The following is a 23,740-nucleotide window of genomic DNA, read 5'->3' as shown; positions in this document are numbered from 1 at the left end:
GCAGGGGACTGTCAGTTTAATCACAACAAATGCACCTTTATTGAGGGCCAACAGCAAATGTGAGAGAGGGATCAGAAAAGGAAATAAGGGCTGGAAAGGAAAAAGAGGGGAGGGGGAGCTACCAGCTAGACGGAATCTTCATGGTCCAGTCACAGAGATTCGCTGTCGTCCATGGGGGTTCACCGAAGTCATCTCAAAAGTTACAGTTTGTATAGTCTCAATCCAAAGCGAGTGGCATCTGGCCAAAAGGTGGGCAGGATTCATGGGCCATTGTGCTGAGACCCCTTGGTCTGTGAGGCCCATGTGAGCATGCAAGGACAAACCACTGCTTGTCAGAACCTGTGAGGCAGGTGCAGGCGTGTAAGGACAAGCCACCATTTCTCAGAACCTGTCCAAAGTTCTGTGAGAGCACAGCAAGCACTCCTGCAAACAATCACTTGGCACAACATCCACCTCAGCCAGGCCAGAGCTCCTGTCGGGGATCTTCAGGGTCCTTGCTGTTATGAATAAAAAGTTATCTATTTTTTTAAGGTTGCAGAATTAAAACAAGTCAGTCCAGTGCTGTTAAGTTAGCTTCATTGTTGAGAGTTCTTCTTCAATTACCTGTTAATGGTTGCTGATTAGCCATTGTCACCCTGATGCTTGCCAGGGACCCTGCAGGTACCAGGAGAATGGGAGTGGCATCAGAGCTGGTATGCAGATGAGAAATGCATTGCACCAATTTTTGCAGTTTTCCAGGAAAACCCCTAAAAAAATTGCGAGCCAACATAGAACTAAGTGATCTAGGTGATGTCTAAGGATGGGAGCGTAGTCCAGTGCCTGCTTGGATCCTTTTTGCTTCTCACCCTAACCTCAAAAGATGTTGATTAAAGAGAAGCCCCGGGGTGTTAGACAAAAAAGCAGGAATCTGCTACTCTCCCGTGAGGACGGAATCCCCAGCTCTGCCTGCAGACCAGTGGACAAAGCTGCATCATCCTCCTCCTCCGTGCCACGCCTGGGAGCAGCGGCGGCGTGGGTGCAACCCGTCGATTTCTCCCCACCTGAGCTGATTCTTCTTAATAAAGGCATTAAAAAGGAGAAAGATCCCCTGCCCATTTATTTCATTCCGAGCATCGTGAGGCAAAGGAAGGAAACTTCAGACAGCGCCGAGCTGCAGGTGAGGGATGGTGGCACTCACGTTCCCCCAAGGCACTCAAACCCCTCAGAAACATTTTACAGCCAGCTCGGGGAGCATTCCCCTCCGAGCGTTAGGGGACGCGTTAGTCACGGGAGCCGCAGGAAGCACGGCCGCGGAAATCGCGGAGCCCTGCACGGCCCTGGAGCCGTGGATCTGCTCGGGGAGGCAGCAGTGCCTGGAGCTTGACTAATCCCTCACAGATTGGAGCTGGGCAGGGATGTGGCGCTGAAAACATCCCCGTTTATTGCCCGTTAGGGGTTGTTTGAGCCTCCGGGCCGCCGGGATGCTGCAGCAAAGCAGGGCTTGTGCCTTCGTGCTCCCGCTGGCTGTGTCCCGGTGCGAGGTGAGCTCATCCTCTGACAGACTTGCAGCAGCCACAGGAGCTTGGGATAGGCAGGAAAATGCTTCTTTTCATGGATTCTGAGGGATAATGCTGTAAATTGTGGGGTCTTTTCAGTTTATACCTAAGGGTGAAAGCGAGTGTGTGTGCTCTTGTGCACAGTGGCCAAAACAGATCTTAAAAAACACCTGTATGGGCAAAATTGTATTTTTCCTTGATGGCCTCCCAGTGCTTACAGAAAAAGAGGGAGAGTGACTTTTTAAATGGGCAGATTGTGATGGGACAAGAGAGAATGGTTTTAAACCAAAAGAGGAGGGATCGAGGTTAGATATTGGGAAGTTCTTTCCTGTAAGGTGGTGAAGCACTGGCACAGGCTGCAAACCCTGTGATGGGAAGGGAGATCTTCCACTAGACCAGGCTGCCCCATCCCTGGAAATGCTCAAGATCAGGTTGGACAGGGCTTGGAGCAGCCTAGTCTAGAGAAAGATGTCCCTTCCCATCACAGGGTTTGCAACTGGTTGAACTTTAAAGTCCCTTCCAGCCCAAAGCATCCAGGGATTCTCTGATTTCCTCACAGCGCTGTCACTGTAACTTAGTAGATTTTACCTGCTTACAACTACTTAATCACGAATCATAAATTGCATGGGGGTACGTGTGATGTTCACTGAAGTTTGTTTGCTTTTTCCGGGAGCGACATCCCCTCTCCATTTCAGCCTCATCAGCCGGGACCCACTGAGCCCTGTTCGCTCACAGACTGGACTCGATAAGCTCAGAAATCCTTTCCAACCTAATTGACTCTGTGATTTTCACGGCACTGGGTTCTCAGCAGCGGCGGGGACGTGCCCGCTGGGGCAGCTTTTCCCGCAGCACGGGCCACCTCCATCCCCTCCTCCCTTCCCCCTCACGCCGCCATCTTGCCTTGCCCGCCCCGCCCCGCCGCGAGGCCCCCGGCCGCGCTGTCCGCGGCGTTCGCCTGCGGCGGCGGCGGGGCAGGCGCGGGGCCTGGCGGCGGGCGGGGCACGGAGCGCCATGGCCGAGGCCTGGGCCGGCTTCTCGCAGGAGGAGCTGCGGCGGCTGCGGGGGCAGCGCCCAGGTACGCACCGCGCCGGGAGCCCCGGGACCGGGGGAACAGCCTGCGCCCCGGCACCGCGTCAGCCCCGCAGCTGCACCTGCCTGCCATCGCCCCTCAGCGCCTGCAGCCGCACCTCTGTGCTTCCCCTCAGCGCCTCCGCCACACCTCTGTGCTTCCCCTCAGCCCTGCAGCCGCATCTCTGTCCCTCCTCTAACCCGCTCCATTCACATCCCGATTCCTCCCCTCAGCCTGTCTGTCCACACCTATGACCCTTCCCTCAGTCCCTCCACCCACACCTCTGTTCCTCCTCTCAGCCGCTCCATTCACATCCCAATTCCTCCCCTCAGCCTGTCCATCCACACCTCTATCCCTCCCTGCAGCCCCTCCATCCACACCTCCATCCCCTCCCCGAAGCCTGTCCATCCACACCTCTATTCCTCCTCTCAGCCACTCCATTTACATCCCAATTCCTTCCCTCAGCCCCTCCACCCACACCTCTGTCCCCTCCCGCTCCATCCCCGTATCCAAGGCCTGTGCTGTCCCCGGCAGTCCCTCGCTCTGTCCCATCCATCCCCATCTCTCCCTGCTCCCCTCATGCAGCCCCTCTCTCCTCCCGCAGCCTCTCCCACAAAAATCCCCCAATCCCGGGCTCTCCAGCCCCTGTCCTGCAGCCAGATCTCCGGGATCGCCCCCCTCGCGTTCCCAGGCTCCTCATTCCCGCGTGTCACCTCCTTCTTCCCCGTTCTTCACTCTATAACCTCAGCCTGCCCACCAGGCTGGCAGGACAGCCCTACATCTGCCCTGTCGTGGTTATCCCAAGAGCCACCTCACTCCCACCTATGGTTTCTCTTTGAGGCCTCTTACTCTCTCTCCTCGCTTAGGGATAACGGTATCTTTGAAAATTCGTGAATCTTAAGCTAACCAAACATTTCCAGCTTCCTGAGTCTACCCCCACATTGCCTTCTCGTGACGCCCTGCCTCGTGTTCTCCTTACTTTGGTTTTTGCTTGCCCAGAACAGCTGTGTCTTTGATACTGAGGTTTGTTTTTTACAGATTTGTACGAGCCCTCCCCGCAGCAGCAGCCGCCGCCTCGCCCCCAGGCTGTGCCCAAGACCCGGCAGCAATTGCAACGGGAGAAAGCCGTGCAGCAGCAAAGCCAGAGGCTGGGGCTGCACGGAGGAGCGGCCTCGCTCACTCCCGAGCAGCGGCTCTCTGCTCCACAGCCCGAGCCTGGTGACCCGCAGCAGCCCGGGCCAGCGCCTGGGGGTGACCCAAGGGGAGAGCAGCCGCAGGGAGTGACACCGGCAGAGGCTTGGAATGGCAGGGACAGTGCCCAGCCCCGCCCCGCAAAGCCCAGCAGCCAAGGGGAGAGAAAGAAAGTGGAATTGTTAGTAAGTCGGTAACATCAAGGGGTGGGGTTTGCTGTTCTGTACTGATTCGTTCTTTAGTTGTGAAGTCAACTTTGTGTGTCTGATAAGAAGCTCTGAGAGATCACATAATTCCAGTTTCTACCAGGCAGGATCTGTGTGGAGAAGCAGCAGTGGCTTCTCTAAGATTCTAAACTCAGGAGGATCCAGCAGGTTCTGTTTTGCAGAGATGGGCCTTGAGAGGCTGCTGGGTGTGCTGGCTGCGATTTCCCTGCCCAGCTCCGGGCTGGGATCACCTGCCTGCACTCCCTGCACCAGGGCAGCCCTCTGAGAACTCAAATTGCTCCTGTGGGTGCAGCTCACCGGTAGGACTGGCTGTTCATCTCATTTTTGTGGTGGGAAAAACACAGACACTGCTTGTCTGGGGAGAAAACAGCTGGAATTTTTTCACACTGGTGAAAGCAAATGACATTTAGCTACAACAGTCACCTCCTGAATCTGCTGGATTCTTCCCAGCCTGGATGCTTGAATTTCAATCTTACTAAAAGTATTTCTGTAGGTGAGGTCTTAGGAATAGGGGGATGAGGACAAATCTGAAGAGATGTGCAGAAATGTTTGTTAGTAGCTGAGTTATTTGGGTATTTTTAAGTTTGGGCTCCTTGAGTGAGGGCATGAAGAACAGAGGGGTGGAAAGCAGCAAACAGTTCTTTGTTTCTCCTAAATCCTGCCACAGGTTGTGCCCCCTCACTGACACCTGTCCTTCCATCCTTTGGGATGGCTGTATTTCTTAGGAGATGTAGCCCAGGAAATGGAATCTGTATCAGTCTTTCACTGGTGGCAAAAGCAAATTCTTGTTCTCCCCTGCTGCTTGTTTTCATTATAACTCGTACCAACCTTTCATTTGTATGCATTTAATTATTTGGGGGCTGTACTGTAAAGCAGACCTGGGAAAGAATCTGTTTTATGGGAAAAAAACATTTCCAAAAAAGAGGCTGTGTTGGCAGACTGAACAGATGGTGACAGCAGCCAGTAAGAAACTTGAAACTGCTTTTACGTGATAGGGAAGCACATCCTTTGCATGAAAAATTCTGAAAAAGTGCTTCTTGCACTTTTTTTTGTGCAATAAGCTCCATGCACTTTTTTGGTTATGCAGATTTTAGTTCTGATCAGGAGAGTTCATCTGGAAACGTTTTATTGGTCTGAATGACTTCTTGCAGGTGATTGTTCCTTCCTCAGAACCAAAACCTGTTTATTGTTCCTTCTACTTTTTAAGTTTTCTCCAGAATGTATGATGGTGAATATTTGTGTTGCAATGTGGGCAGCAGGGAGAGCAATGACCTCTCTGTTAATTTTGGTGTTCTTGTCACTGAGCAGGCAGGAAAAATCCCGATGGGAAATCCTCCAGCAGGAGCAGCGGCTGATAGAAGAGAAGAATAAACGCAAGAAGGCACTCCTGGCCAGAGCCATTGCTGAGAGGTGGGGCTGAGCCTGGGCAGGGCTGACTCTTCATCTGCAGCCAGTTTCATATCTTGAGTTAAATTTCACTTTTTCCTCTTCTCTGTGCTCTGTGAGCAGCTGTGATGGACGTTTCCCTTTGACAAGTGCTGGCTAAGAAGTTGTGACTAAGCCTTTCACACCTCCCAAGCTGCAGCTCTGTGTGCAGATGATTACACAACTGGAGGATTAGCTGAAGTCCCTAAATTTGTTAGTGAGGTCATGTTTGGAAGGTTGGGGTGCTCAGATGCTTGTCCATATTCTGGTCCTGATCTGTTTTTGCTGGATGTAAGGGAAGTTGATTTGTAACCTGTGAAACGAAGCTATTTGTTTGGACTTTTGGTTCATTAGTGTGTGAAAATGTTGAAAAGACAAGATGACCAGCTTTAAGAAGGTACTGTTTTACCACTGGTGGCTAGAAATTATAAAATTACACATTCTCACAGCTGTTAGCTCTTGCTCTTCAGAAGACCAGGCTTTATGGCACTGAGGTAGTTTAAGGTTCCAGGGAAGGCCAAGTTTGGTGGAACAGCTGATAACACTGGATCAGGGACAGTGATGTGAAGTTTTCAGGCTTGCAGTGCTCTCCCAGGCATGTGTTATGCTCTGCCCATCAGAGCCCTTGGGTAGCACAGGTGAACACAGCCTGTTCTTTGCTAGAGTCCTGAAAATTTCATTTTCCTTTGCCAGGCAGAGATAAAACACAAGCACCTTTATTGTGAGTCACTGCAGGACATCAAACATGGGTGTGGCCACCAGGTCTGGTTCTTCCTCCTGGAAACAAAGCCTGAGGAGAGACAAGACATGGGAGGTGACAGCTGAGGAGTGACTTCTGTCACTCAAAGGCCTTCCTCAGGCTCCCAGCAATAGCACAGGATGTCTGTGTCCCTCACCTGCATCAGCTGGTCAAATGAGAGATGCTGGCACTGCCTGCACAGCCAGTCTTGCTTTCAGGGACCTGTCTTGGGTCCAAAGCAGTGGCTGAGAAGCACCATTTTGCTGGAGGTGGTGAATGATGGCAAAGTGACGTGGTGTAAAAGCTTGTGGAAAGGCTTGCTTGGGAGTGAAATCCATCAAAGCTTGTTGCCCTTAGTAACATTTCACTTTCAGGACTTAGGAATGAATGGCCTAGTTGAAAAAGGTTACACAAGGCTTGATTGAAATCCTTTGTGTTTAATGTAAAACTTTCCATTCACTTCATTGGGATTTGGCTGGGCCTTTTGGGAATAATTTTACAAAATGGAAATCAAGCTTAGGTTAGGTGACTTTTTGGCCCCTGCTAACTGGGCTCCTTTGAAAGGGGATATTTGCAGGACTAAAAACCCTTCCCCCTCTCACTTCCCCCCAAGCCATTTCCTGTTTCCTTACACTGAGAGCTACTTAGATACAGCAGCTTCTTGTGTGTTTCCACAGTGAAGAAACACAATCCATTTTAGGCACTTTGATTATAGTCATTACATAATTTTGCCATAGTCCTTTAATAGCAGGCATTTTAGATCCCTGTGGATGCTAAAAAAGATCAAAAGCCCTACACCATAAAGGAGAAACCTCCTCAGTAGGTCCTACAGAGGTCAGTCACTCTGCAAGTGAAATGGGGCCCAATATGTCAAGAAGAGAGGCTTGAAAAGGAAATTAAAACAACAACAACAACAAATCATCTTCCTTTTGCAGATCCAAAAGAACCCAAGCAGAAACAGTGAAACTGAAGAGGATTCAGAAGGAGCTGCAGGCTCTGGATGACATGGTGTCTGCTGACATTGGCATCCTGAGGAACCGCATCGACCAGGCCAGCCTGGACTACTCCTACGCGCGGTGAGTGGCACCCAGGAGGGGACAGGGAGCAGCCCTGCTCAGGGAGGGGAAAATGCCTTTCCTCTCACTGAAACACTCATGAAGTCCTGTCACTGTAATAACGTGTAGCTGAAGTGGTCACAGTCTGGGGGGCTTTCAGATCTGGAAGTAAAAGTATGCTTTTCATTTCCTAATTTTTCCCTTGGAATCTGGGAACTGAAGCAGGTTTTCTGACTGGAGATTGCTGTCATGAGACACAGGTCCTGCTTTAAGTGTGCAGTTGTCCATAAGCCCTGCTTTATTGTTTCAAGGTTGTTGATTTCTTCTCAGGGGGAAACAGGTTTTTCTTGAAAAGTCCTGAAATGGAAATCTTGCTCAGGGAAATTTGCTTGTTCATGACAGCTCTGGTCCTGCTGGAATCAATGGGACCAATTAAGCTTAAAACATATAATCCTGCTGAAGCATTTTTGCAACTAGGACCAAAAATTGAAGGAAGAGGGAAGCTTTTAACCCTTCACAATGTGCCTTTAATCACTGTGGGTGTGATGAGTTCCTTAAAGGCAGGGAATGAATGGGAGCACCCCATTAGCTGTGGGTAAACCACAACATCAGTAGATAAACAGCAGCATGTTTGTGCAGCCGGTTCATAAAGCAGAAACGTTCACTCGCGGTTTTTGGTTCGCCATCCAGTGTGCTAAATGCTCATTTCTCCTTCTGACTTCTGCCATACCATGACCACAGGCCAATAAAGCTGGTAATTAGTCTTGAAAAAAATAGCAGTGGTAGCTAAAATAATTAAGATCTCTTTAGTGTAATTATAATTTGAAATGTCTAAGATTAACTGTAGTTAGTGTAGCTGATTGCATGTGAACCCAGAATTCAATGTCCTCAAGAGGAAAAACATTTCAATGGATTTTAGGTATAATCTAGTTTCTAAAAACATTAAATGCTTCTGAAATCTTCTTACCCAAGTTTTGTAGTAATGTATCTATTTGAAATGCTTACTGGCTGAAGAGCACAAGCAGCTCTTGACATTAGGAAAGCAGTTTTTAGTGACAATAGCAAAAGGAGATGCTAGTAGGACAAGTTTCACTAAAATCCTAATGACTTTCATTAATTTAGTAGGTGTTTTCTTGAAGGAGGGATTTGGGAATGTGAGGTAGATAATTCCAGTGTTGTAGTTCTTAAGAGCCAAAGCCAATTTACTTTTAAGTGGAGTCTTCAAAGCAGTTTCTTATTATTTGCCTTTTGTTCTAGGGCTAAAACACAAAGCATTTCAGTGTGTTAAAAGTGCAATATTAAATAGTCCTGAGTACATATCTAGTTAGCAACATTTGACAATTGCTGTGGAATAGAATTTTTGTAAATACAATGTGACTAATAGGTGGGAATTCAGCCCAGAGGTTTAGCTGTGCAGATGTTTCCAGCATAGCATTGGTTTTGCCACTTCATGTATCTGACCCAGAGGAATCTTGACTTTCTCGAGGAGGAAACATAAGTGGGCATCTTCTGCTGGGCAAAAGTAATGTGATTATTATATAAAAGAAGATAATTGGGAAGGTTTTTCTGTGTCTTATTTCCTTCTGTTTCACTAAGCAAAGGACCTGTCCCATCTTTCTGTTGCTTTGTTAAGGCAGATACTGGAATCTGGTTTTATAAAAGAGCTGGATTCTTTATTCAACAACCTTACTAATACTAGTTTTATGAGTGCTCTGTAGTCAGGCTGCAAAAGCCTTTGTGTGTTTCCTTTCCTGATGAGCAAGATTGCATCTATCTTTTAATTAGAATTAATACACAGGTTCACTGATATAGTGAAAGATGCATCATTAATGTGAACACCAGCCATTAAAAGTGCTAGTATTCTCTGTCTGTTAACTCAATAAATACTTGGAATATTCCCTTTTTGCTGTGTTTGTCATGACAGGAAGTGCAAATTGGCAGGAGGTGAGTGCTGGGACGGATGCTTGCAATAAAATTCTACATCTGTGTTGATGTCACGTGCTGTGTCAGTCCGTGCTGCCCCTGATTTTCTGAACATGGATTTGGGTGGCCAGAAAAGCACATGATCCAAATGTCAACGTGCTCCATGAGCATCTGTATCTGTGGGGGCGTGGTTGGGTTAGAAAAACACCCGACTGCTCTGTGGTGTTTCTGTTCACTGGGTGGGTGTTCATTAGTGTGAAACACTGTCAGTGTGAAAAGTGTGAAAGCACTGCCATTTCTGATGGCTTCTTTCTGCTGCCAGTGATGCATCTCTTCAAACAGGCAGTAAAAATGGCTGTTTGAGATGCAATCTGAGCAAGTTAACTCTTGCAGTACACAACAGCAGAGCCCCCAGTGTCCAGAGAAGTTTTGATCGATTCACTCTCATTTTCTTCCCTCTTGCTAATGTGGCAGCATGTCAGGAGCAGCTGGCACAATGCATTGCAGGGCTTCTTAAAGTACCCGTGCCTGTGTCAGAGTGTGAGGTGCAGTGAGAATTAACCCCCCAGAAATGCTGATGGTTTTGCAGGAAGCGCTACGACAAGGCCGAGTCCGAGTACGTGGCAGCCAAGCTGGACCTGCAGCACAAGACAGAGATCAAGGAGCACCTGACAGAGCACCTGTGCACCATCATCCAGCAGAACGAGCTCCGCAAGGCCAGGAAGCTGGAGGAGCTAATGCAGCAGCTGGACGTGGAGGCAGACGAGGAAAATCTGGAGCTGGAGATCGAGGTGGAACAGATGCTGCAGCAGCAGGAGGCAGAAGCAGGGAGACAATGCAGCCAGGCACACAGCCATGCTGGGACAGCCCAGGAGAGCCCTGCTCCCAGTGGTGTGGGGCAGGAGAGCCAGCAGGCTGACCCTGCTGCTGCTGCTGCTTCTCCTGCAGTTTCTGAACAGTCTCAAAACCCCAGGACCAAATCCCTCTCCAACATGGACAGCCAAACTCAGGCAGTAAATGTGACTTCAGGAAGTTCCCCAGCTTGTCCTGCCACATGACTGCTGGATGTAGATAAGCCAGTGGTGTGGATGAGGTACTCTCTGCAGGCTTGTGGCTCTATGTTGTATCTGGGCTTCAGCAGTGCCAGTAATATGCACTTCATTTCTCTTTTCCTTTTTATTGTTTCCAAATTTTAAAGGCTCTTTTCTTTCCACAAGACCCATTTGGGGTTCATCATCTATCATCATTCTGGTGTATGTTCATGTTCTACTGCCCAGCTCTCAAGGGCTTTTGTACCTTCCTGAAACAGGACACTTGGAAGTGAACAGTAGGGCTTGTCCAAAGGTTTTCAGCTTTTTGATACTCAAGGATGCCTTTTCTGAGCATGTGCAAGAGAAAGATACCTACAGGAGAAACCTGGGTCTGCTTCAGAGCACATTCTGACAACTGCAATAGGATGTTTGTCTTCCTTTGTATCCATAAGGGATTAGTTTCCAACAGTTTCTCCTGCTGTCAAACCCAAGTGCTTACATTAATTGCCTTCACAGGGGTTACTCTTTCCTGATTTAAGGGAAATTTACATATCATGGCAAACTGCAAAGTCAGTTGTAATGTCTCGTATTTATCACTTTCCTTCAGACAGTGCTGAATCATGAAGCTGTACATTGATAACACTATTAGCTATGAAATCACAGCTGCTAGGGCCTAACAAAAAGGATGAGTTACATTTTAAGACATTGCAGAATGTAGAAATAGAAACACACAAAAGAGTGTTTTGCATTTAAAGCTGTTCCATTGCAGAGATTTTTCTCTGTTGTAGTTGTCTCAAAGTGCCAATAATTAGCCATAATTAGCCAACAATTCATTTCATCATGAATAATCCCCACAGTATATTGGAAATAAGCCTATTTTTGTAAAACATGTAATGCATTTTCCTGCCTGAAGAGCAGGTTAGTACTCCAAAGAAGTTCAGCTCATTTGCTCTATTGCTGTTGAAAGGCTTTAAAAAGCTATTCCAGGTGGAGAATGCCTCAGGAATTAAAAGAGAACATAGGAAAATCTCCCACAGACTGATTGCAGCTGCAAACTCTGCACTCACAGTTAACCTCTTGATACCATGGAAGTGTGGGAATGGTTCCTGGAATACCTGACCTGGACGTGTTGGGTATGAGTTTATGAATGAGTTGCTGAATGACGCCTCCGAGTCTATAAATGGGACAGTGATTGTCTCTATGGCTTGAACAGTGGAAAATCTTGTCACTACATTTCAGTTTTATTCTATTAATAAATCAGTGCATCTTGTACGCAGTGTGTTTACTTTCAGTTGTGATATCTGAGACTAATACAGGGATCCAAGCCTGTTTTTCCACAGGAGATGATAAATGGTAGAATCAGATACGTCCTTTGGCAACTTTCCGCTGGGTGAAAATAAAACCTCAAAAAAGGCTGTTCCAAAATATGGAAATGCATGAAGTAAAGACATGGCAGGATACAGCTTGGCAGGAATTTCAACTAACTGGCTCAGGGCAACAGTGGAAAATCTCTCCTGGTGCCTTCCATACAGGGGAGAAAGTGGGATAAATATGTCTCCTAGAGCAGCCACTCATAATTTGGGCTAATTTGAGTTTGAATCTAACTCCAAAGTAGTATTAGAAATGCATATGAAGCATTGCTCTGTTGCTGGTACACTGCATTCCCTGTTATTTTGCTGGAAAACCTGACCTAAAAGCAGATTTGGTGGTATTGTAAGAAAATTGTGAATGACTTCCTTTGCTGTGTCTGCTGTTGCAGGACACCTTGTAGTGACCTGCTGATGGTTTTCAGAATGGAATACCAGTAAGTGCAGCAATAATTTAATTGTAGCATTCCTGTTTCCATCCTCTGCAGCTGTCCCCAGTTGTTCCTCAAGAGATGCAAAGACCTGGAGGATAGGTCTGTTCCTCATTACAGTTGTGTTCAGCTCATTGGGACACACAGAAGAGCTTCTGACAGAAGAGTTAAATTTGCAAATGGTATTTACAGAAATCACACAGACACCATTTTGCATATAAATTATGGTTCTCTGGTAGGCTAAAGTGTGGTTAAAATATTCCTACACCTTTTTATCACAGGTAAGATTATTGTTTGAACTCTGAAAGTGGTGTTTCAAAAAATTCCAAGTCCAAAGATTGTTTGAGAACTGATCAAGGTTATGAGTTTCCTAAAAGGGAGTAAGTTTATATGCAACAAATTGTTTAAATGCTGAAACATTCTTGTGTACTATTCTGATAGTGCTGGTGCTGTTTCTGCCTGAGAGGGAAGATGCTGTTAAAATCAGCAGTTTCTGATCTCTTACAAGTCTCTTGTTGAAGTTGTGGCCAGTTCTCTTTGTCTTTAACTTCTGAGCCTGCGAAGTGAAGTGGACTGGCTGGAAGCCACGTGAAACAGCCACATGGAGTAACAACAGCAGCCCAGATCAGGCTGCTCCTGCTGGACAGGGAGCTGAAGAGTTAATTTGTTTGATCTCAGCTGTGAAGCCTTTCTCTGACGTGTGATATAAACCACTACCATGGTGTCAGTTCCACTTTGGAAGTTCGCAAATGTTTTGATGGGTGCCAGTGTGCCGGTTTAAAATTCCCCCTGTGCCGGAGCCAAGGAGTCCAGTCCTAATTGTAACAACATGTGTGCCGGTCAGAAATGCCAGGAGATGATTTTGGTGCAAAAAAAGCCTTGGTGTTTTTTTCTTGTTTCTCCTTGAAGGAAAGAGAACTGTTGGAATTGAGGCTCTTCAAGCAAATCCATTTCTACCTTTGTAGCAGCTGACGTTGCAATGTTTGTCCTGCTGCCCCAGGTGTGCACTAAGGGCAGCTGTGCTGTCCACTTTTGTGTCTCTTCAGAAAAATGGAGAGCTCAGGAATGAGTGGACAGATTTTTAGTAAGCAACTCTTGCACTGGTAGACGTAAAAGTCTTGAGTGTGAAGTGGGCTGGGGTTGAACACCCGTGGCAGGGAAAATGGAGATGTGTGATGTCTGACAGTAACACTGCAGAGCTTGGCACAGGGGATTCTCCTCTGGCAACGTGGCCATTTCTGTGTTGGATCACCACATTACCATTATGGGAAGAGCTGGAAAACACCAATGTACACCACTGAGAAAGTTACAAAGCACAGTATAATTACCCGTGTTGCATTTTGGCCAGGATGTCAGGATTAGCACTCCCTCCTCTGTCAAGAAATGTTTAAATGAGCACAGATGGTCATGACTCAGCCTGGGGTTCCCATGGATGTGTAGAGCATGGTGTAAAACACTTGGACAACCCCCAATCTGATTGTATGTCCAGCCAGATGAAGCTGAGCTCTCAAGAGGTTTGAGCGTAGGGGAGCTTTCTGGGGAGGGACTCAGGTTCTCCACCAGCCATTTTTCTTCCTAATACCTTCTGTGATGCAGTGGAATCTTTCCTTTGGGCCTGGATCTCATCTGAACTGAGTGGAAAACTAGTAAGAGAGAAATGTAGAGACTGGCCTAGCGGTTGGGGGTACTGTGTTACCTGATCAGCTGTATTAAGAACATGCTAGAGAGGGATGCTCATCACAGCTCAACATCTGGAGAAGTTCTGGAGCCCAAGAAAAGGGCAGAGCACTGTTGAATTCCTTTCTTTGCTGGGATTCTGTCTAGTCTGTATTTTCTGCTTAGGACAGTAGGACGTCAAGACTTACTGTTCCTAACTCCCTTCTATCAAGGTTCAAGTTGGGATTAAACACCCACACCTGAGGTCTGGAACTTCACCTGATGCACCTTGTGTGGGATCTTGGACAATCTGTGTGTCCTGGGCCCAGCCTGGTACTTGAGTGGGGTTCTGGTAGCAGTGTCTTGGGTATCTGTGCTCCTCTCCTGCACATGCCTGCACACACATAGCTGTGTATAAGGCTTCATGCAGTTGCTGAGATAGAGCTAAAATTTTTGTACAGGCCTGATCCATCCCAGAAATCCTATGTTCAGCATTTATATGGTGTTAAATCACAATCCCTTTCCTAATTCCTTGGATATCAGCAGGTGTGGCATGTAATGGACAAAGGGTTTTGCCAGTGGCAGTGCAAACAGGGTGTAGGGATGTGGGCTGGTATTGTATTTGCAGGGATCCCCATGGCAGGGAGGAATGATGCATCTGACTCCATGTGCTCAGAAGGCTCATTTATTACTTTATGATACTATATTATATTAAAGAATGCTATACTATACTAAAGAATACAGAAAGGATACTTACTGAATGCTCAAAAGATAATAATGAAAACTCGTGACTCTTCCCAGAGTCCTGACACAGCCTGGCCCTGATTGGCCAAAGAGTGAAAACAACTCACAGCAGAATCCAATGGAACAATCACCTGTGGGTAAACAATCCCCAAACACATTCCACATGAGCACAACACAGGAGAAGCAAATGAGAGAAGAATTGTTTTCCTTTTCTCTGAGGTTTCTCAGCTTCCCAGGAGAAAAATCCTGGGTGAAGGGATTTTTCAGAGAATGTGAATGCTGCAGGCTGGTATTATAGAAACCACATGCTTGTTAAGTGCCCTATTTCGGCTGGTGTGCATGGTCCCATTAAAGCCAGCGTTGGCTCCTTTGATGGGGCACGAGACTGGTTTCCTTCATGGTTTCCCTGATTTATGTCCCAGCAGAGAACTCGGACGTCAGTGGGGAAAGACCAAGTAACAAGAGAAGCGAGCCAAGCCTCACCCCGTCGGCATGATAGGACATCAGATCCTTCAAATCCCTGCCTTTGGCAGCCTGTTAGTTACAGGGTTTAAATCATGCCTCTTACGGCTCAGGTAGAGACACTAAAAAGCCTGGGCCTTTCTGAATTAGGGCCTGGATTGTGTAGTTAGGGTCATTTTCTCAATTAGCTAAACATAAATCAGTCTTAACGAGGCACTTGGGAGCATTGGGCAGGTTTAGTACCTTGTCTCTCCTGCCTCTGTCCTTACCACTCCCACCTGCTTGTTTGGCTGATCAGCCAGTGATTTTATTTTTCCACGCTGCCAGTGCTGAGCAGTGGGTTTTGATGTCTGAACTGGTTTTCACACCTGGCACATGAGTGCAGGAGGGGAGAACTGGGAGAAATTGCTCTTGGGCAAGAAAGTAAAACGCCTCTTACGAGTGGCAGGGATTCAACAGTGTCAGCCCTCCAAGCCACACTATCCTTCAGGGGCTGGGAATGGTGTCCTGTTGAACAGGCAGTGGTGGGTGGTGACAGGAGAGCAGAAAGTCCAGCAGCAGCAGGGATGTGATATCTGGGAGTGGGAAGCACAGGTTGGGGCTGCAGCCCTAGAGCAGGGTAATGGAACACATGACCCCTTTCCCAGGAGCCTTTTCCTTGGCTCTGCCATGTGCTGTTTTCTGGAGACTGATGGAAATTTGGGATGGGATAGGTTGCTCTGTACCCAGTTCAGCCCAGTGCTCTGGTGGAGCCTTGAGATCCATTTCTGCAGGCAGCAAGAGAAAAGCTTGGAGGTTCCTCACAGCAAAGAACGAAACCCTGAGAGATGAAAGAACCCAATATTTGTGATGCCATTGAAGTGGATAAAAATCATCCCAAGGGAAAGGTGCAGTGTTGGGGATATCCCTTCAGTCTCTTACATTGTTTAGAATCAGGGAGGATGTGGCAGAATGAAGGAACAGAGTCACTACACCCAGACCATGCCGTGGCCCTCCCTCAGTCAGCTTTCAAGGGCTGGAGCTGAGTAACACAAAAACACCCAAACACCAAAAAAATGCTTTGTGGGTAATAAAAGAGAAACATGAGTCACAAATAAATCCCTGAGTGATGGGCCTTTTTAGCTTTCCCACACAAGGTTTCTTTACTCTAGCAGCTGGTAAGGGCTGGTGATGTATCATGAACATGACTGATGTGATCCTCTCATGTCCAAGTTACCAGGGCTGAATCTCACCCTTCAAATGTCTGTCTGACATTTTTCTCTGCAGTAATTGGTCTTTGTTCTGGTTTGCTGGTGTTTCCTGATTATTCAGGGCCAAATTGAGCACCAAATCTCAGCTTGGGAAAGCATTGCTCTGAACTTTCTGTGCCTTGGGAGCCCTCAAATACTGCGATGGGTTTGTAATGGAACAGTGCAGACAAGGAGATGCAGCAGGAGCAGCTCTAAATGCACAATTGCTGACCTTGTGTTGCTCCTGCATTAGTCCCTAAGTGCCCTGAAGGAGACCCACTGAGTTATTTCAGCTCCACAGCTTCCTCCTTCAAGGAGCCAGTAAAGGAGGAGTAGAGCAAAGCACAGAGGCACTCCATGAACTACAAGCTTAGCAGAGTGATGGATACCAGCGAGGCTGTGGCTGCTCTGCAGTCCTAAAACCAGCAGCACCAGAAACAGGAGCCCTTCAGCTGCCTGCCATGCAGCTAAAGGGCAGCTGACCTTCTTGGCCACTGCCTCCACTGTATCCCCAGGAGAAGTGAAGGGATGGAGAGCTCTGGGAGGCATTCCTAGGCAGCAGGTACCAGCAACTCCCTGCTTTTGTGACTCTTCACAGGCAGGAGCTGGGAGTCCTGCAGATGGTGTCTCAGCAAGCTGTGTTACTTTGCTCCCTTCCTTTTTCCATGTGGGAGGGAAGCCCTTTGTACTGCCACTGCCCTAGGAGGTCATGAGCCATCAGCCCATCAAGGATACCTCACTAGAGGTGTTTGTGGATGCCTTTAAGTCACAAAGTGGCTGTCTCTTGGATTGTTAGCTTGGACCACAAACTCCTGGCAGAGCCCTGCTGTGAGCCTCTGCCAAAATCTCTGCTGAGTGCACTCACTGCCTTGGGCACATGAGCTAGGTACAGCTCTGCCTTTGCAGGCTTAAGTCACTTTCCCCATTCCAGTGTAGACAGACACTGTCCCTATCCCAAGGAGGGTTAATCCAATTCAGACATCATTTTCTTCAAAGTTTCCCAGTTTGCATCTGGAGTAGGTTTCTGAGCATCACCCCAAACCCGCATCACGTCCTAAATAGTCCTGTAGCTGTTTGGGTGATGATTCTGGTTGCTGATGGTGCATTTTTCATTGTCTCTGGTGCTGATGGTCTCCTAGAGGTTGTGTCTCTGGCTTGGCTGTCGTGTGAGCTGCAGCTGCTCCCACGTTTTGGTGGTTTGCTTCATGGAGAAGATGATTCTCTTTGGCGTGAGGATGTGTTCATGAAGAACCAGGTCCATTCCAGGGTTTTCCTAACGTGCTTCTCTGAGCCTCCAAGAAGAACATCCTGCAGCTGTTTTAAAAAGTCATGCTTCATTCTCTGCAGGATTTTCTTCTTGCTTCCAGATCTCTTTTCCCCCCATCTGCTAAAATGCCAGTTGTTTTCTTTTCTTCATTCCTCAAATCAAAATATTTAGCAGTGGACTTTTCTCCGTGACATCCCACTGCATCCCTTAACTACTGTGGAGTGTTCATCAGTCTCATTGACATTAACCAGTTCTGCAGGAAAACAGCACTGCCAAGTAGGCAGGCTCCACTCCTGGACAGTGTCTGGTACTGTCAGTGACAGTCCCCCTGTGAGTCTCTCAGGGATGATGCTTTTGCTGGCAGAACTTGAGAAGCTGTTGGATAATACTTTCCTTGGCCTGGCAAGTTGCACTTGGGCCCTCATGGTGCTCCTTCTGTGCTCCTTCTGGCCTCAACATTAACAAAGCTCTATCTACTTTTCAGAGAAGGGAATCACCATTTGCTTTTCAAGGACTAGCCAGTCTCCTCTTCCCCAGCTGCCTGCCACACTGGAGCCTTTCCTTACTTGCACCCTTCCAAGCCACTGGTTTTCTCCTTCTGTCTTTCAAACAGTTTCCCTTTCTACTTCCAGCAGCTGCCAAGAAACTTCATGGACCCATCTGTCCTCCAGGCCAGGCAAACAACCAGGGCTCCCCAGAGCCACCAGGAGATGGGTGAGCACAGAGTGGTACTGGAAATGCTTTAATTCATAGAACTAAAGCTCAGTAGGATTAAACTCACAGGCAGTTTTAGAAGCCCACATCCCTGCTGTTCTTCCCACTTTGCCCAGGCTTTGTGGGTATCCCTAAACACTCAGAAATCATTGCTTTCACCTACTGTGTCTGTAAGCCCAGAGGTGGCTGGTTTGAGCTGGTCACCTCTGGGGAGGTGACAAATCATAACCCAGCTGGGCATTCCTGGGGAGAGCCAGAAGGAGACTTCCTGGTGCAGGCGAGGCCTGGGGAAGGCATTTGGGATGGCTGCTATCCTCACACACATCAAAGGTGCAAATGGCTTTTATCAAGAGGCAGTAAAACTAATCCAAAGCCCACTTTAATGTATTTGCCACATATTTGACAGGGAATGGATTTCAGAAATGCTTTCGAGAGTTTTAAAAATTCTTCTGGACCTGTGTCTTAGAGCTCTTTCCACTCTGGAAACATGATGCTTTTGTTTCGGGGATCCCAGATGTTCTGGATTCATGACTGAGGGAAGACTCAGAACTAAAACTATTTCTAAACCTCTTCTGAAATATGGGCACAAATAGTTTGGCTTTTTTTCCTAGCTCTAAACCCCTGTTAAACTCGGGTGTTTTTTTTAAAACCCAGGCCATGCTTACAGTAAATACCACCTCCTCAGTCAGCAAGAGAGACATCTTCCCATTCAGTTGTCAAAAACCCCTCATTTCCACCTCACTAAGCCTGCAAGACACTGGCCTTTTGACCCACTGGGGTGCTTGCCCCTAGTCTGGAGCTTTAGGCCGGTCTTGTTCTGCTGGAAGAAATCGACCTTTAGTGTTTAAAACAGGAGCAAATCCTTGGCAAGATCAGAGGAACTTTAGTCTTTCTCATTTTCTTTCTTTTTTTTCTTTTTTTTTTTCTTTTCTTTTTTTTTTTTTTTCCTGCAGGAGAGTTTAAACATCACTGCTTTCATTTGGAAAGGGCGAGTGACTTTCCCATGCCGTAATACCCAGCAAGTGTTGAGAGAATGTGGTTACATAAAACCATATTTTTAATACAACCGACAGACTGTCTTGAGAGCTAAGTGTTTTTTGACAGTTTTTATGCACCTGTTAATTCAAAGCTCTTAACATGTGCCAGTTAAAAAGAGCCAGGCACTAAAACATCCACCCTGTGGACGGCCAGGGCTCAGCTGCACACCAGAGCACAGGGAATCCATGCAAGGTAGAAACTTGGCTTCCCTCACAGCACCAACTGGTACAGAGCTAGTGCAACTCAGAGCTTTTGTTTCCCTGTCCTGCTTGGCCTCGTAGATTCCTGCTTCTGCTTTGGACCTGAAGAACAGCTGACATTTCTTTGGGTTTCTTCTGTCTAGTTTTCTCAGCTATTTCAGAAAGAAAAGATGCCAAACTTCCTGTCAGGGCCACATCCTTAAAAGACAATGCTGACAATACTTCCCCAGGCTCCTCTGCTAAATTTGTGCCTCCTTCTTTTCCTAAAGTGGGGCTGCTTTTGGTGACCAGGTAGAGCCCAGATGGAAACCTGCTGCACCATCCTCCAGTGTGTCTGCTCAGGTATCACCTCCACTCCACTCCCTGCTCAGGTGGTCTCTTCAGAGAAGTTCTCCTCCTCCTCTTGTCTAATATTTTCCTTCCTCTTCACCCCTTCAATATTACAAATTTTCAATGTATAGATTTTCTCAGGGTAATTTTAAACCTCTCACAGCCAGGTCTTCCCTCTTCCTTCTGCGACTTTCTTCCCATACTGTATCTGCTCCCATCACAACTCCCCAGTTTTAGGATTAGGTTTAGCTTTAGGTTTAGGGTCTGGCTCTGCACTCTGTGGATCACCCAATGGCCTCATCCCTGTGGAGAAAAGCTTGAAAACTCAGCATCATCTGACATAAAGCCTCAAAAAAGCCCAGAAGGCAGATAAAAACAAGAAAGCCTGAGAATTTTAAATACTTGCAGATGCTGACACTGTTGTTTCTGTGGTAGAAAATGACCAGCTAACCCTAAAATGAGTGGCCACCCATTTTTTGTGCCAGTGACTGTGCATTTGGGATGTGTTTCTGTGTAAGGAAAGGTTAGCATCCCTTCTGTAGAAATTTAGTCAAGCTTAATCAAGCCTTCAGGTGATAATTGCACTCCCTTGAGGGATGGGGCTGTGGCAGCTCTAGACTTTGCCTTTATCTCAAGGCCAAGAGGCATGAGGATAGTCTCAAAGCTTAAGAAAGCAAACATCAATATTCCTTCTTGCTAAGTTCCCTGCAGGCTGCCTTGGCAGATTTGGCTCACTGTGAATAACCTGTCAGAACAGTACTGCTGAATGCTGCATAGAGCTTGAACTGACAGGAGGGTTCTTTAGGCAGGGAACACGAGGTGGGGGCTTGTCAGGACAATAGATGGGGCTAGGATTCCACCTCAATAACACTCAGGCTGTTTATTGCAAAATCACCTGGCAGGACAAATCTGCTCCACGTCAGGTGTGTGCACACTGCTCTTTGTGTTGAATTAGCTAGAACATGGTATATAGTGTTTTTCTTGGCTTTACATTTTACACTGACTGCAGGAAGGCATATTATACCCCATCTGGCATAAATCCTGTTGGAGCACAGTTGCCCTGTGACAATTCAGAGGATAAATTGGACCAGGCAGAGTGGTGTACACTCCATCAGTGTTTTGCTGCATGGGATCACAACAGTTTTAATCACGTCCTGGGTACCCTCAAACAAAATTTTCTGTCTCAGTACTGCCCAGCTGTGCTGGTACGTGTTATGCTTATGATGTTGCCTTGAAAAATATGACTCTGCCCCTGCTGAAAGGTTGCATTACTGTTATTTCTTACTCTGCTACTTCAGCAGCTGCTGTGCATGGACTTGACCTGTAGCCTATGTCTTTTCAGGGTGCACCTTCCAAGCAAGATTAAGGTGTAGCTGGGGTGACCTCCTGTTCTGGAAGGACAGAACTGGAAAGGATCTCAACACATCCTCCAACTCATAGCCTGTGTGTCCTGAGGGGGAGCTGTCTGATAGCTCCTGCCTCCTGCAGAGATGGAGAAGCTGTCTCTCAGCAGTGGAAGCTGAGTGGAACCCAAGGTCTAACTGGAAACTCCACTCCACACTTGAACCTGGCTCTTCTTGCCCCATGAGCTGTGTTTGAGGAGAATGGTTTTTCTCTTCCCAAGGCCTTTCTCTGTGCTACCCCTTAAAGCACGTGCACAGCAGGCTCTGCAGGGAGGCAGGGAGTGAAGGATTCAGGGTGGGAAGCATCCCAAACTCGCTCAGATCTGTTGAGATTCCAGCAGCACCCGAGCCATCTGTGACTCATCCTCGTGCTTTGCGTCAGCTCTGAGGAGAGATCTCTCTGTGGAGAGATCCTCAGAGCAAGCAAGGCTCTGATTCCCTGCCTGCTGCCACAGAAAACAGCCCCGGGTTCCTGGTGCTTTGTCCTCACGAGGGGACAGGGCTATGATGCAAGATAAGTTCATCAGAAAAGCATGGTGGTTGTTTATTGCTCTGAAACATGCTCTGTTTTCAGCTACAGGAAAATTGTAAGAGTCATAATCCTTGCTGAGAGCTGAGCTACTTCTCCAAACAAATTGACTCCATTTCCATCTGATTTAAATTTGAGAGAGCTGCTCATGTCCCAAAGCTGAGTGATTTTATCACCCCTTCACCAGCCCCAGCATATGATGACAGGTTTTTTAGATCGAACCAGAGAATAACTTTGCTGAGAGATCTCCCAGTTTTCACCCATCTGAGGAGCCCTGATGTTTCCTTAGAATCCCTTTGCCCTTTTGCTGCAAAGATAGGTTGCTCTGAGGGCAGAACAGATCTCTAGGGATTGAGAGCAAAGGGAGGCTTCAGCAGAGCCTCCAGATCAAGCTTGAAGTAGGAGCTTCTTTCCTTAAGCTCAAAGAATATGTGTAATTTTTAATTTTTTTGAAAGTGTGTGTTAACTACATGAGTAGAGAACTTCTCATGGGGCAAAATGTGCAAACCTGAATTAGGATGCTAGAAGTTAATTGCATTGCTCAAAAATGTACAGAGTAAAATCGAAGGGGCCTTTCCCTTGGCATGCTCTTTCTTCTTTAGAGAACTTCCTGAAAGCCCTGTCCTTGAATTGGTGACTGTGCCAAAAAGTGTTTGGCAGAAAGGTAAATCCAAAGTATCAGCCAGCAGCAAAGCACTCGAATGCTGCTGCAGGTCTCCAAATTGATTTCCAGGACAGATGCAATAGCTGATCCATCCTGGACAAAGATTTCCTTTGCACAGCCACGTGCAGCAATGAAAGCAGCAATTTCCACTGATATTTCTGCCCAAGAACAGATCTGTTACAGACCTTACCTCCCCTCGATTAAAACAGCTCCGAGTCCAAACTGGACAGCTTGGTTCCTTGGAATGTGGCTGGTGCTGAGGCTCCTGGGCTGGAATTTCTCACTGTCAGCCATAGAGGGAGCCGTGATGAGAGGCTGGGATGTGGAAGGAGTTTCAGCACAATAGGAATTGCCTGGTTTGGAAGGGAATTGTGCAGCCCTTGCTGCTCCTTAGGGTTTCTGGCCAGCGTGTTCTGGGGTGAACGATGGTGACCTGGGTGGATAAAGGACACTTTGTGCCAGACTCAGATACCTGGGGGAGGGGAGCAGGGAATGAAGCAATTCTGTTTGTTTTGAACCAAAACAGTCCCCAAAAAAAAAGAAATGGGGGGGAAATTATATATTTTTATATAGATATAAAATAAACGAGAAATACTGAGTCAACTTAGGACATGGTGTTTGATCCAAAACACAATGTTCCATTTTAGAGTTGAATTTCAAACCTCCAAAAGGCTCATTTCAGAAACACCTACATGAAGTCAACCCCTTTGCTTTGAAAATACTTTGGAATGAAATGTTTTGAAGTTTAAAAAAGAGCCTCCTGTATTAGGCTTGTTGGTTTTGTTTGGTTTTTTGGAAAAGAGTGCTTGTCAAATTCAGCCCAATTTTGTAGAGTGGTTTATGTCCCTCCAAAATTAAACTCTGGTCAAAACTGCTGTTTGCTGCACAAATTCACCCACTGTATCTATGGATCTGCCCAGGGCAAAACGGAGCCTGTGATTCAACGTGGAGCTCTTGGAACCAGGGAGGAGAACCCAGGGTTTGCACAAAGGACACGATTCAGCTCTCAGCAATCAAACCCCAGCTCTTGCTTCCTTTCCAAGGGCATCTGCAGTCCCCTGGCTCCACGTGGCCAAAATTCCCATTGTCTCCATGAGGAGTTAAAACACAAAATGAAGAAAACACCATGTGGAAAAAGGAGAAGAGCACGGGAAGAAATGGCTACAACCCATCTTATTTATCTGCTTCCAAGAAAAAAAATATGAGTGTGAGACATGGAAGTTTCTTTTCAGGCAGGAAACTTTTCAGTTTCTTTTCAGGTTTCTTTTCTAATGACTTGGATGATCCAGTGAAACAAATGAGAGCAGCCAGGAGAGTGCTCTGCTCCGAAAGGGCAGGGAAATATTTGCCAATGCAGCAGCTCTGCAAATGTGTGAGGCTGTTAAGCTCCTAATCCCATGTCTTATTTTTATGAATTTTCACACTAGTGGGATATAATGAACGTTGAACCCAAAGACATTAATTACTCGGGTCCTTTTTTTGAGAGGAATTTCGATGGAGTGTAACGTTTT

The 23,740-nt window shown here is 47.0% G+C and overlaps 1 protein-coding gene across 1 annotated transcript; it reads left to right on the top strand.

Moving 5' to 3' along the window:
- Positions 1–2,445: 2,445 nt before the first annotated feature.
- On the top strand, positions 2,446–11,467 carry GORAB (golgin, RAB6 interacting). The gene is made up of 5 exons (XM_064427566.1): positions 2,446–2,610; positions 3,643–3,976; positions 5,331–5,432; positions 7,122–7,262; positions 9,754–11,467. Exons 1-5 carry the CDS (start codon positions 2,547–2,549, stop codon positions 10,220–10,222), a joined length of 1,110 nt encoding a protein of 369 aa, XP_064283636.1. The 5' UTR covers positions 2,446–2,546; the 3' UTR covers positions 10,223–11,467.
- The last annotated feature ends 12,273 nt before the right edge of the window (positions 11,468–23,740 follow it).

The sequence above is a fragment of the Passer domesticus genome, chromosome 7 (assembly GCF_036417665.1).
Source record: "Passer domesticus isolate bPasDom1 chromosome 7, bPasDom1.hap1, whole genome shotgun sequence".
Taxonomy (NCBI): domain Eukaryota; kingdom Metazoa; phylum Chordata; class Aves; order Passeriformes; family Passeridae; genus Passer; species Passer domesticus.
This window is presented reverse-complemented; position numbering and strand designations above follow the sequence as displayed.

Bases quoted from the DNA above. Each gene is read 5' to 3' on its own strand.
- GORAB (XM_064427566.1), top strand. From the start codon at position 2,547: ATGGCCGAGGCCTGGGCCGGCTTCTCGCAGGAGGAGCTGCGGCGGCTG. The intron at 2,611-3,642 runs GTACGCACCGCG...TGTTTTTTACAG, and splicing joins GCTGCGGGGGCAGCGCCCAG to ATTTGTACGAGCCCTCCCCG. The intron at 3,977-5,330 runs GTTAGTAAGTCG...GTCACTGAGCAG, and splicing joins GAGAGAAAGAAAGTGGAATT to GCAGGAAAAATCCCGATGGG.